This window comes from Rhyacophila brunnea, unplaced genomic scaffold (assembly GCF_057557595.1).
Source record: "Rhyacophila brunnea isolate RB1 unplaced genomic scaffold, BYU_Rbru_1.0 scaffold_19, whole genome shotgun sequence".
Taxonomy (NCBI): Eukaryota; Metazoa; Arthropoda; class Insecta; order Trichoptera; family Rhyacophilidae; genus Rhyacophila; species Rhyacophila brunnea.
In genome coordinates, this window is record NW_028232848.1 from 3,400,716 (window position 1) to 3,416,190 (window position 15,475).

At 33.7% G+C, this 15,475-nt stretch overlaps 1 protein-coding gene across 1 annotated transcript in view; it reads right to left on the bottom strand.

Annotated features, from left to right (window-relative positions):
• Positions 1-317: 317 nt before the first annotated feature.
• Positions 318-15,475, bottom strand: part of ari-1 (E3 ubiquitin-protein ligase ariadne-1) — a 35,444-nt gene continuing 20,286 nt past the window's right edge. Inside the window, exons 9-10 of the mRNA XM_085946131.1 lie at positions 8,399-8,625; positions 318-3,160 (exon numbers count right to left, since the gene is read on the bottom strand). Coding sequence (XP_085802257.1) covers positions 3,079-3,160; positions 8,399-8,625 — 309 coding nt within the window. The 3' untranslated portion in view covers positions 318-3,078. The remainder of the gene's footprint in view (positions 3,161-8,398; positions 8,626-15,475) is intronic.

A 15,475-nucleotide genomic window follows, 5' to 3' on the forward strand; every position in this document is an offset into this window, starting at 1 on the left:
CTGCTCGAGACTGTCAGTGCGAGTGTAAATCCCAGGGAAAGGTCCCGCCTCTTAATAGGGCTTATACAATGTATAAATGTCTCATGCAATAAACATCAGAAGCAGGTTTCATCACAAATATCTTATACAAATATTAAAACAAAGAGTGGTATGGAATAAACATGTAGTAACAAGCTTGCAAAGAACAGAATATTCATATAAGGTTACTGGTTACTGTTACTGCATCTTGTGGTAGGTATATGACAATAAATAATATCTTGTATCTGTATTATTAAATCAATTATTTATTTAAATTAAATTAAATAAGTATTCTTTTTGGACATGTGATGCTTTATTCAAATATTTCCATAGTAAAAGCTAGTTTTGTATTCACAATAGTTATAATTGATTCAGTAGTTCAATACGGCAATAACAAAAAAAGATTTTAATTGATTTGGTAATTCCTGATATCACATTCTATCCAGAGTAACACTGTACCTACATACTATGCCAAAAAAAAAAAAAAACATTATTCAACTGTATTTTTTTTTAAACAATGAAGTGAAATCTATTTTTAGTTGTTACAGTATTGAACTATCTAATATGGTTTTATTTCGAGTTATGACTGCCCAATAATTCCTGTTTCTTTTTGTTCCACGGCAAGTTCCATTTTAAACTAAAAATAATTATTCACTGAATCAAGTCACGAATATCAAAACGTGACAATCATAATTTACAATCAAATAAAAAATCAGATCACCGGTAAATTGTAACAATCTCTCCAAGCATCTTCGTCTAGAGCAGGGGTATAGGGCAGCTTTCATGGTGGGCGGTAAAAACATTTTCATTATGTTTTCATAAAATTCCCCGTGACAATTTAAATTTCAGAAAAGATACTATTTGTATCGCCCTCGCATAAGTTTAGTTCACGTTACGTAAGTGAAACTAAATGGCGCTATTAGCTCACGCATCTCCTCCCACACCACCCAGCTGTAACAGACAAGCTGTCAGTAATTAAATATGATAAAGAAAGCAAACGTAAATTCGATAGTGGTGGATATAAAAACCTATGGCAAAATGCCCGTCTCATATCCACTTATGTAGAAAATGATATTCAGTTTATTGATACCTTTCCCTACCTCGTATCTTGTGGAATCAGGCTTTAGTGCTGTTAATCATATTATGACCAAAAAAATTGATTGAATATTTCCAAAAGAGGAGATCTTCGTTTGTTCCTCATAAAAATTGAGCCAGCTTTATAAATTTAATAAAGTAAAGTTACATCCCTACTTTATAAATCACCATTACTGTGGAACCGGTGGGCGGTTAGAAAATTTTACTATTAACAGATTTATAAGTGGGCGGTAGGTATAAAAAGGTTGACTACCCCTGGACTCTAGAGACATAACTATAGACGTTCAGTGGGCCCTAATCCAGTAGATACAATATTTTTTCCTTAACTTCTCATTACGCAGGCACTCCACTTCAGTCACAAAAGTCAGACGATTCATGGCAATACCAATATAAATAAAAAAGCTTTCACAGTAAATCAACATAGCCCAGTCTCTGGGTAAAGGTAAAGGGTCAGGTGGGTTAAAAAAATTAGCTAATTTATAATTACAAGGTTGTGTGTTACCTTTCTAACCATGTTGAGAAAAATACTTTTAACTCATGCAGGACATAGAAAAAAGGTACCAAAGATAGATACTACCATAGAGATCAAAATATTTTAATAAACTGAGAATAACATTATAAACTTTTGGTCTTGGAAAACCTGATGGCGATTCCAGAAGATTCTCACAAAAAGCAATTATGTTATATGTTTACGGTTATTTATTAAAGTCTGTGTCCGACAGAAACATCAATGAATTTACAACTTCAGACTCGTGTCTATTATTAAATGGTTGCTCTATCATTGGTTGTGCTCCTGCCAGTTTCATTGTATTTACATCAAACTGAACACATGCAATATTTGACTCATTTCTATTTAATTAGGGTCAATCTTTTTACTACTGTTGTGTTGAGGAAAGTTATCAAAATATTCAGGCAAAAAGTGATAACTGCGTTTGTGTTTTGGTAAATCTAACACACAGAATAAAACAAGTTCAACAAGAAAACACAGTACACATTACGCCAACCTCGTTAATTTGAAGTTCAATAGGTCGTAATTTTAAAAATTTAAAAAAACGTCACCAAAAATTTTGAATAATGTTTTTATAATTATATTACAATATTTTAATCACTGAGTTATTATATGTAGTGAAACCACAAAAAATGTATATCTTTTCTTCACATGCACAGGTATATTATCTTTTGGTTACTATCGCCGACTGTCTTTAGATAGATTCTATCTTATCAGCTTATATCGCTTGACCCACCCAAAATATCGAACCTTATTTTCAATGCAGGTAGTACAGTAGGCGCTCGGTAATTCGGCGTTCACCAATCCGGCACATGCAATAGTCCGGCATTTTGCAACTCGGCTCTCCTGCTCTACAATCCGGCAGGTTTCACATTAAACTGCCGGATTACAGAGCGGAGAGCCGTTCGCTCCGCAGTTCGGTGCCCGACCTTCAATTACTTCCTATAGAAATCTAATAATCCGGCATTTCCAACAATACGGCAGAGATGAAAAAATATGGATGCCGGATTACCAAGCGTCTACTGTATGTACATCCAAATTCCGAAGATTGAAACAATTATTCCTTTACAAAATACCAATTTTGGCAGATATCACATTTTGCCCGGCCAACATTCATATATACAATTAAAATGTAAAAGTATATTTAAAAAAAATTAGAATCAAAAAGAAATCAACATCCAGATCCAAAATGGATGCATCATTACGTCACAATGTTCATTGTTTAACAGAAATGTTTTTAGCATAATGAATTATATACACGACAAAACGATCGATGTTGTTGTCAAGTCATCTACCGCTACGGGCGAGTGAGAGTGAGTTCCGTCGGGTCGCTCCAGTCAACCGCATACAAACTATCGTACAGGGATTATTATGCGTCAATTTTTATGTACACGCAAATGTTTAACATCACAATGTTGTGTGGTTGAATTTGAAATGACAGGGTCGCGGGGCGTCTTTTACTCTGTGTAGTCCCAACATTCCTTCTCGTAGCCTTCGTATACGTGCTCCAATAGAACCTTTCGGCGATTGTCACAGTATCTGAAAATGAAAAAACAAGAATCAAATGTACCAGTGACAAAGTATCACATAAATCTGAGATTATTATATTACAGTAAAACCTCGTTAATACGAATACCATGGGACCGAAAATCGAAAAAAAAATCGAATTACGAATTATGAAATGTATGGGAGAAAATTTTAAATTAAAATTTAAATTAAAAAATTAAAATTTTGAAATTTTTTTGATTTTTATTAATTTCGTTTCCGATCATAGATGTGCCTACCGAATTGGGTCATAAAATGTCAGGATTATTTTTATTACCTTCTTAAAATAAGTAATAAGTAAGTCACAATTTTCAATGACTGACTCATGAAATAGTGTACTTTATTACGATTTATTGAATATTTTTGTATGCCAGGGACTCAGAAATCATTTCGAATTACGAAATTCAAATTAAAGGTATGGTTTTATATGAAAATAATGTCCAAGGGACTTTTTTTCGGGAAAATTTCGAATTACGGCGAATTACGAATTATCAGTGTTCTTACTAACGAGGTTTTAGTGTAATTGAGAGTTAATTCATAAAATTAAATTTTACAATAGATTAAGAGCATAAGTGAAACGGCAAATAATCCCAATTCATATCACAAATATACATGCACCAAACGAAGACAATACTCTAATGCAGCGCCCGGCAACCTATGCCACACGTGCCACCTAGTGGCAACGACGCGAAAGGAGTTTTGGTGTCACGCCTCGAAAATTACAGTTTATTAAAATTTTCGGTACTTCAAAAACTGTACCGTAATATTATGTGATGATTAGGGAGCGGATTTATATGCAACAAAAAACATGATTATATGCATGCACATATGCACTTAAAATCATTAAAATATGAGCTAAAACCAAAGAAATATGCTGTTAAAAATTTACATTTTTATGGAAAAAAATTGTAAATACCCACTTCAACCGATATTACTGATAAAAATCGAATAACAAATTAATAATTTCAATTAATATAATACAATAACAAAAAAATGCAAATAATCAATCATAATATTCAAAATAGTTTGTTTACAAGTACAAATAATTGAATAAGAAATGCAATGTAAACTATACACAACTTTAAAAAACAAAAATGATTCCTAAATACTATTATTTAAGTGCTGTTTTTTTTGTCTGAAAAAAAGTGACAATATTTTTTTCAATATTGTCCTTTGGCATTAAAAATTTCCGCATATCTGTCAGTATTTTGTTTATATGTGGAAAACGACCTCTCAATGTCCACAGAGGTGATTGCGCAAAATTTAAATAAGGGTGCCCGAGTTGACTTCACTTTTTCTGATAAATCCACAGCTAGTGCATCTAAACTGTCTACCAACCTATTTTAGTAATATTTCGATAAAATAATTTAAAAAAAAAACTAAAATTATGAATGAAAAAGCCTTAAAATATGCATTTATTTATGAAATATGCACTTATGTCTCAAATATGCTCTAACGTTTAAAATATGCATTTATATGCATAATAAAATTTAATTTTTTGATTCTGCGTCTTTCAAAACGGATTTATGTGCAACTCTCATAGCTCTGCATACACCCTAACAAAACATGCACTAGCATATAAATCCGGGCCCTAGTGATGATACACTTTTGAACATTGGGTATGTTGATTTAGAGATAACAGAATTAAAGAATTTTGGAATTTGGATATTAAACTTCTAAACTGCCAGAGATGAAATTATAAAAAACGAAGACAATTTTCTTGACATGATAACCAAAACGTGGAATGAACTCCCAGACAGATTTCATTGTATGAAAAAAATCACATTCGATGTTAAATGTTTATTTATTATTATTGCATTAAATGTTTTCAGTACAACGTACCTCACTGTGAGCAATCATTCTCAGTAAGTTATGAAATATAAACCCGTACATACATACTTACATGCATAAAATTAAAAACTTCAAACTATGAACCAAATATTGAGGTTTTAGCTTCCAAAATTGAACCTCAAGGGAGTTACTAATGTTTAAATATTGTAATTTTTATGATGATTTATGTAACGTGTATTATTATAGTCAAATAAAATTGTCTTACAATAAATAGATTTACTAGTTTTCTTTAACCCGGCCGCCGCGTCAGTTTCAATATGAAAGGGGCTCTCTCTGCGGTATCATTTTTCTAAATGCTATGCTTCGCTATATTATGATAAATACGGCAATTAAAAATAGCTGGTATTACTGTTATCATGCCTAGATACATAAGGTTCGAAGTGCCACACTAAAAAATAGAATCGATTGTTGAATTTAGCTGTGAATGCTTGAATAAAATCGTCCATAGTCCCTTGTACCGAAAAAATACGCAGCCATGTTTGTGACGTAAAAACGCGTCATTGAGATTGTGCGCCTATGAAAAGAAATAAATCACTGACACTAATTTTATTTTAGTCATGTTAGAAACACTTAAAAATGCCGTTAAAAATATTGAAAATAATAGCTTTTATTGTGTCGCATATTATTACAAGTTTTATGGGTCGCGTAAAGTTGAGTCCACAGTGGTGGAAATATTGTAATAATTTCTTATGTTCTTTTTTTAGTGTAATTTGGATTTTTACTAGATTAAGCTTTTCAGTTTTATTGAGCATTGTGTTATGTTAGTGATTGTCGTTTTATGTTTTATAAAAAAAAACAATATTTATTTTGTAAAATCTGCTGCGTGCTTGTAAAAGTGCTATAAAAACATTTATTGCGTGAGGTTTTAAAATTTCATAAACATTAAATTGCATACAAAGATAATATGTAATACAGTTGAAAAGTCAATATTCCATGATTTACATTTTATATTATGTTGTATACCCGTGTGTTTTTTTTTATACTTACGTTTATTTTTACGTTTTATATATTCCTTCCTGTAATTTATTGGTAAAACTCGCAATCGTCCTAACTAAAATATAATAATATATTATATTTTTTCATTCCGTGTGGACGTATCTTTACGACATATTTACGACTTTCAATAATGAGCTCGATTTATGACTTTCAAACAATTGGGGTGACACATGACGACATGACCATGAGTAATAAAAATAAATGACATAATCCAGAACACAAGTTCAAGTACATATTTATAAATATTTTGACGACACAGGTTCGTTTTTTTGGTTGTATTTTATTCCCGCAAACATGGTGTTGTAAAGATCGCGGTGAATATTCAACTTGACACGATAAATCACTCGGCGCACACTCAAACTCGAATGAAAATATTTTGTATACCTAGTGCGCAGGCGCTAAAAAATACCGCGTAGATTTGAACTGATGCAATCGTACCGGCGAATCTCAATAGATCGAGAGGGTTCGAAAGATCGATGTTTATGAAATTAAAACAACATATTTTTGACAAAGTTATATAGGTGGAAGTAGGCGGATGGATCGGGCTATTTTTTAATAAAATTCTCAATGCCGCATGAAAAATATTTCTTGCGTTATCCACAGGTCAAGGTTTGCGTATCTGACTGCTATACGGTCGCCCATGTGTTACGTACTAGCTGTATCCTACTGGAATACGGTCGCCGGGAAAGGGTTAAGAGGCACACTGAGTGTCCAGTACTTTGAATTATAGGTAAATCATTCTACAGTGGCACCATAGGCGATTCGCGCGTGTATTGAATTGCTTGCGACAATGCCTGTTTCAATGCTAGCAAACAATACCACTACAACTGCAAGCCGCATTTGCCGTACCCATGGTGCCACTGTAAAACGATTTACCTATACCTGTTTTGTGGCACGCCAATGCAAATGCATTGGCGTAGCGCACCCAATGAGTTGCCGACCGCTGCTCTAATGAATGCAATAAGCTATCAATTTTTTTAGAATTTTAATCTAATCATCAAATCTTCAGCATTTTTCGAAATGCCTGTTTACACCAATGACATTAATATGGACGAATCATCTGGGGAAAAAAATGACACTCACTTTATTGTCGGGTCTGCCGAATGGCATAATCTGTTCTAACGCCATTACAATAAAGGTGATATTGCTATAAATTCCTGATGCTTTTTGTTGAGTCTGCCGGATGGTTCGGTTCGAACGGGTTCGCTCAAATGAACATTGACATTAGAAACACTGCTCTAACGCCATTACAATAAAGGTCATATTGCTATAAATTCCCGATGCGTGATATCGCATACTGGAATTGCGTGACGTCTACCTATATATGCGAATTTACTTGCTAGCTACTGTATTGAGTGCGTCGTCCATTAATAATGTCATTGGTTTACACTAAATAACAACAAACGGCATATTTTAAATCCTCTTGTTGTAAAGATATGAAAATGGTAATCATATAATTTTTATTCCTACTATTTCCTTATAACATATAGAATTTCTTGAGCTAATTATTTTATTGGAATACGATCGGTTACATCAAAATATTACAATACGCGCGGCGGGTGAGTATATTCAATAATAGGTGAGATGAAATTTCACATTCGTCGCCAATCGCCAAGCGGTATTCGACGTGGCATTAAGTCGGGAAGCACAAGAGTTGGCGATGAACTGAGGGAAGTGGCGCGAACTTGTGCTTGCCCCATGCCCCTATGCTAGGGCATGACAGGGTGAAAGAAAATGAAGAAAAATAATGAGAGATTCATCGTTGTTTGTCTCATCTCAACGACTTCTTTTACCAAAGTACTTATTGATCCCTCCCAGTATATTGGCCTCAAGCCAAATGTGTGACCTGTATCCATGCAGTTGCTTGACAATCGCTGACATTGTGTGATCATATACTTGTAACACCAATGTAAACATTTATATCTTTATAAACCTCACGAGCACAATTATTGTGCAATTTGCTACAAATAAATAGCTAAATGACCATTGGCCTAACCCTTTTCCAGCTTTACTTTCATGTACAGTAAACTTCCGATTATATGTGTGCAGATTATCCGTGCATGAATTTAATTTTTTTTAAATCGCACGCTTTCATAAACATGAACCCCGGTTAGGAAATTCAAACTGATATTAGTTCTACAAACAAACTGAAATCAACAGGTTTTTTTTAATAAATAATGAGTATTAAACATGCTAACATAATTGTCTGCTTTAGAAATGTATAATAAATATGTAGTATTTTAAAAAGAAACAACCATAGTTCGGATTTTCCGTGTTTTTCGTTTATGCGTGTGCTGCCTCTCCCCACCATTAGACCGGATAATCGGGAGCCTACGGTATTTAGGTTCTGTTATGTAGAAAAATCTTCAACATCTCTGATCTCACCTATATTTGTCTTGAACTTTTTGTTTGATGTCAGCTAAGTTCTCGGAGGTGATGTCCCTCTCGAGGTACTCTGAGAGGGTCTCCGTGGCATTTTCCAAGTCCCGCTGGTTGTCTTCGAATATCACTGACTGATTGTTCTTTCGCAGGTAATACGCAAAGACGTACGTGTACATTAAAGTCTGCCTGCACTGGCACAGAATGTCTACGGCCTTCTTCAGGAATTGGACCTACAAAAGAACAAGACATTTTAAGAATTGACTGTCTGTAAACCATACTTTAATAAATAAATAAGTCAGGTATCGTAGAATTATCAAAGCTTTGTTTCAAATTAGCATTTGGACCATTCTGAGGATAGGTACCTACATAGCGTAAAACAGACATCAACATAAATATTGTAGAATTAGCAAAAACTTTGTAAAAAAAATGATAAAAATTTTGACTGATATTAAAAGAAAACCAAATTTTGGATCGTTGAGGATGGGTACATAGCCTGAAACAGATGTTATAATAAATAAGTCAGATGTCGCAGAATTAATAATATAATTTGCTTCACAACCATTATATGACAAAAGATAACCAACATTTGGATCATTCTGGGGATGGGCACAGCCCGAAACAGATGTTGTAATAAATAAGTCAGATATCGTAGAATTAACACGGGTTTGTTTCAAAACCATTATACAGTAGAACCTCGATAATTCGAAAAACGATAATTCGAATTTCGCCGTTTTTCGAATTTTTCGTCAATTTTAACCCCCAAAAATCATTTTTCATACAAAAAGTTCGTTATAAATCGAAATTTTCGTTAATTCGAAATGGAATTTGGTCCCAAAGGCCATTTTTATCCATATAAATCGAAATAAATAATAGTAAAATACTTATTTTCTTGGAAAGTAATAAATTTTATGAGTGCAATTAAGTAGGCAAATTTACTGATGGGAGGCAAAACCCAAAGTTTAAGTTGTGAAAAAACCCATAAACCCCTAATATACTATGACACAAATTACTTATCCAAGCATCAATATTATTATTGCAGGGGATGTCAATCAAGGTACATTTACTTGTCATTCATGTAAATTCAGAATCCATTATTTTATTAATGTGAAAAAAATGTTGTTTTACAAGGTAATCTTAGCACATAGCCACTAAATGGTTTTCAGTGAAAAAAAAACATTTATTTACGAAATTTCGTAATTATTAAGTAACTAACTTGTGTCATTTTTTATAACTGACAGAATGACGTTTTTAATATGTATTTTAATAAACAATGAGTTTCTTATCTTTTAAAATTGAAGTTGATAACAACTGAATGTTTAGATTAAACTGGCAATAATGAATACACAGTGACCCTTTGTTTGACAAGACTAGTTCACTAATTGACTTAATGAATTCACTTGACATTTTTATTATTGTTTATAGAATAGTAAAGAATTTTATTTTAAATACAATACACACCTACATAGCGTCGGTGTTTTGTAAAAAGGGCGAATCAACCATTTTGGCGAAATTGAGATTTTAATGAAAACACAATATGTACCTCACTAGCCTTGTTATGTAAAAACGGCAAACCTGTATCTCTACGGGAAAGTACTTAAAAACGATAATCGTAAGGGCGAATATCCACTTTGTGTTATGAATAAAGGGCGAATATGACATATTGGGCCTTTTAAAATAAAACTGTCCTAAAGTAGTGGTAAGTGTTATGATGTACGGGCGAATAAACGATATTCGCCCTCCCTGCATATCCACCTACATATCAATGTGACTATTGTTAAATCAAAATTGTCGAGTTCGCCCAACGGCACTATAATTCGTGTCATTTTACTAATGACAGTAATGACAAAGCTTATTGGCGGGATTGTTTTTAGAAGTTTCCTCAGTGTAATTTATGGCTCGATGACATTGAGCTACTTTACAAGCTGCTTGTTGGCGAATTAACAATCTGCCTGTAAAGTCGCCCAGTGTCATCATCGAACAAGTTAACAAGCAGATTGTAAACAATCCGATAAAAGTTGACTAGTTCACAATTTGTTAAACAATCGTTTAAAATATAGTTATTTGCTTTTTCTACTAATACGTCAATTACATTGAGCTACTTTACGAGCTATTTGTTGGCGAATTTAAAAGCGGGCGATTCAGCTACTGCGATTGTGATGATGACACGCAAAACTTTCCATTCGCTGAGAAGCTAACAAGCTAGCGACTATTTTGACAGAACGTAGCTCGTTTTTTACCGGGAGGTCGCTACTACGCTCTACTGGCCACACGCCGGCGTGTAGCGTGTAAAGTTGACCGGCTTTCAACTTTTCTCGGTAGATTGTTTACAATCTGCTTGTTAACTTGTTCGATGATGACACTGAGCGACTTTATAGGCAGATTGTAAATTCGCCAACAAGCAACTCATAAAGTAGCTCAATGTCACTGATGCGTAATTGAACAGCATTTGTATTCAATATTAACTCTTTTACTCCCAGCTGATTTAGCCTAGCATATGCGAAAACTCCCAAGCGTTTTTTGACAACAAATCGTCGATTTAGTTTTTTTTAAATAACTAATTCTACACATGTTTTAAAAATTTGAAACTTTTTTTGTGTGTTCTCAATGGTGTATAAAGCAATAATAAGTAATAATATTGATAGTTTACATCAATAAAACAAAAGAAAAAAATAATGTATCAATATTTATTTAGAAATGAACGGATAAAACTATGTTTGAACAACAAAACAAGTGTGACAACATTTTTTTATTTATAATTGATATATCAAATTTTATAATATAATCTATCCTTATGTAGTAACAGAAAAAAAAATAAACATATTATTATTTCTCTATGAAATAGAATTTTTATAAAGTAATCAAAAAAAATCGTATAGTGTCAAGGTATTCAAGAATATTATTCAATTCACGAAATCGCAAGAGAATTCGATACAGTATCGACGACTAACTGATATGGAATGAAGTAATTTCAAAAAATAAGTCTCAAAGCACTAAATCATTTATAATATTATTTATATTCATGTATTTTTTCACCATCTTACCAAAAATACAGTGGCATCCATTGTTAGTTCAAAAATTACAAATTTCATTTTGTAATGTGATATATGAATCATAAAACAACTAAAAGAAATATCAGAATTTAAAATGTGTCATAAAAATAATGTTTTATTATTTTTATGACCCTCTTTGGTCTCAAGTTCGACAGCAGAGCAATTATGACTTGTGAGTTATTAGGGTATGGCATAATTATAAACAATGCCGACACTAAAATAAATGTTAGTCACCACCCAACACACAGTGAATATAATGCTTCGCCTACATGAACGAAATATGACGGGAAAAAATTTGGAATAAATCGTAAATTTGGTTCCAAACTTTCGGCCGATGGATCGGCCCAGATGGAGTTTTCGCATAGGTATGGTGGGCCGAAATATCGGCCCCGTGGGAGTAAAAGGGTTAAGTATTCATCGAGTGATACAACATACTTTACCTCAAAATGAGCGAGATGTAAGTTTCCTTGTTTAATTTTTCATGTTGTACAGTTGTTAAGCAATTTTGGTTTCGATATGTAATATACATTAAGATAAAATACCGGAAATCAGGCTATGGAAAGAAAAAAAACAGCTGAGAGCCGCTGGAAAAGAGTATAAAACTGCGGCGGGAAATGTTGTTCAACAAAGGAAACGATTTAATTTTTTCTGCAGAAAATGCACATATTATAAATGCAATGATAGATTTTTGGGGAATTTTGGAAACTCGGTGAAAACGATGGCAACCAAGATGAACGGAGACAATATATTTCAGATAGTATAACTATTGAAAACCCCAAAAGGCAGCGTGTAAACAATATTTCACACAATTTTATTCATTTTGTATCTCCAGTCCAGTTAATTTGTCCTTACTTAATAAAAAATAATCTGATATTCCATAACTATTTTGATTAGGTATATAATGCCTTTTAACCTATTCCTCGCGCGCGTCATGTAGAGATGCCGGTGATCGCCGTATATGTGAGCCGCGAGCGTCGCCTAGAGGTGACAGTAAGTTTCTACTGCTGTATTTTCGTTATTTGGTAAGCAACAGAGACGAAATTTGTTTTACGAACTTGCTTCATTATTATTCTACTGACATCTGTTGATTTTTGTCATCCAAACATTATGAAATAGTTCGTAATATAGCAAAGACTCGACCCATATCGACTTCCTTCAAAATACAAATAATCAGTTTTGTCGATTCAAATATCTCCGCTAGTTGGTTGCGCAATATGCGCAGGCGTGTGATGTCATTTCCGACTTCGGCTTTGTTTGGAATAGTGCGGTGATACTATTTCAACAGTGTGTGTCTGGTTTCGTACGGTTATCGATACCATTCAGTTTCGGCTTTTATAAAATTACTTTGAATACGCGATTCTGTGATTAAGTGTAATTATTTTAATCATAATATTGGAGATTTCATACATTTTACCCATTGAAATTAGTGGAAAATGTGTGTAAAAGTAGTATTTTAAATTTCAATAATATAATTTCGAGTTCACAGATTCTTCATATATATTTTTATATACATTTGTAATAGTGACAATAAGTTCGTGTAGGTACATTGTGTAGTGAAATATTTAAAGTTAATTTTTGTACATTGCGATCAAAATGTCTGCGCGTGATAGTGTATCCGATGAGGAAGCCCAAGAATCCATTGAATACTTGGATTCCGATTATGAAATGGAAACTGATGATGAAGGAGAAACAGGGCTGGCAGAACCACACAATATTGACGACCCTTCTGATGTTGACCATAATGTGGGAGAGGCTTCCACTTCCACCTCTGGACATGAAGCACCAGAGGTTTCCACTTCCACCTCTGGACATGAAGCACCAGAGGCTCCACGTCAACCGTGGACCGCGGGACCATTTGTGCCAATTGTGTATGACTTTGACAGTTTTAACACTGGTGTTAATCCAAGTGTAGGCTTGAATGAGAATTCAAGTGAAATGGAGTTTTTCACACACTTTTTAAATGAAGATATAATGGGTAAAATAGTGAACTTTACCAACGGCTATCACGATCATCTGACCAACACACAAGTCCACACACCTAACGCCCGAATTCATAACTGGTATGATACTTCCATAAGCGAATTGTACATATTTTACGCTGTTACCCTATTGATGACGAGAAACCGCCGTCTTACAATAGAGGAACACTGGAGTACCGACCCTTTGTTAAATGCAAAAATTTTTAGCCAAACAATGGTCAGAGATCGTTATGAGCTAATTTTGCAAATGCTTCACTACTCTGACAGTGAAACCCCTGCCGGTGATAGACTTTACAAAATTAGAACACTTCTCGACCACTGCAGAAATTTGTTCAAAGACTCGATGTTGCCGAATGAAAACCTCTGTATAGATGAAAGTATTATAGTATTTAAAGGACGACTTATATTTAAGCAGTTTATACCTTCAAAAAGACATAGGTTTGGGATTAAGTTATTTGTTATTTGTGATGTTGAAACTGGATATATTTTAGATTTTATAATTTATTGTGGCGACGGAACTGAAATTACCGATAGTGAAAAGTTGGGTGTGTCTGGGGCTGTTGTGACCACATTGATGAGGGATTATTTTGGCAAAGGCCATAAACTTTTTTGCGACAATTGGTACAGCAGCCCAGAATTATTTGAACATTTGTTTAAACAAAAAACAAATGCGTGCGGGACAGTTCGCAGCAATCGGAAGCAAATGCCGAAAATTCAAAAATTAAAAAAGGGTGAAATAAAATCTTTAAACCGACACCCTTTGCTTGTGTTGAAATGGCATGACAAAAGGGAGGTACACATGATAACTACCATGCACGACGACTCAATGGTGCCCACACATAAAACCAATAGAGCCACGGGACTACCCATTATAAAACCGAAGTGCGTTGTTGATTACAACAAAAACATGGGCTCTGTCGATAAAGTTGACATGATGTTGAGTAGTCTGTCGTGCATGCGAAAAACAATTAAGTGGTACAAAAAAGTTGGTTTCCACATCATTGATTTATTTTTATTAAATGCTAGTATTATTTACACAGTCATAACCGGTAAAAAAACTTCTTTGGCCGATTTTCAGATTAAAGTAATTCGTCAATTAATAGAAAAATATGGTAGTGCCTCAAAACCTTCAACATCATTAAATATACCTTCTTCCAGTAATAATCCAAAAAGAATGTTAAAAACCGAACTTTTAAAACATTTGCCACGTCAAGTTCCCCCAACTGAGAAAAAAGTCAAAGCATTTAGGCGGTGTCGGGTATGTTCCCAATCTACCATTAAAAATACAAAAAGAAAAATGACAAATATTATGTGTCGAGAATGTGATGTAGCTTTGTGCCCTCAGCCCTGTTTTTACGATTACCATGAAACTATTAAATTTTAAATTCTTGTCCGATAAAATTTTATGTTAAGTGTTTTGAAATAACCCCTCAATAATAAATAAAGTGATTTCGTAATATTTTTTATGTGCTCTGTAAAATATTAATGTGTTCTGTGTTTGAAGTGGGGTTCCCACGTATCGTATCGTGCCCTAATAAACTTGTCATCGGCGCAAGTGTCCATGCCACTTGAAGTACGACAGTGGCCGCCTGGTATGTACCTATGCATGGTTTTTTTACTATGGGACGTGTTTGTTCAAGCTATATCGCCCCATTTAAGTCGTATTTGTTTATTTTTAGATGTCGTAAAATTATTAGGAATGTATATTTATCGGTTCTACTGCTTCTCGGATTTTTAATGACAGTTTTTAACGAGTTATGATATGATTTATGATTCGTAAAAATCACGCCGCTGACAAATGATATACATTGGGGCGACCATTGGCGCGACGAAAAGGTTAAGGACAAAAACACTCTTAATGTTTACTAGAATATGGTTTTGATTTAATTTAACTTTCACTAATATATTGTTTTGTCTTGTAAAAGTTTAAATAAAATATTATAAACATAATAAAATTACTTTCCTTATAATTATTCCCTAAGAAACCCACATATCTAAGGGCGAACGTGCAACTGTTCCGTATTTTTTATCACACATAAAGGGCGAATATC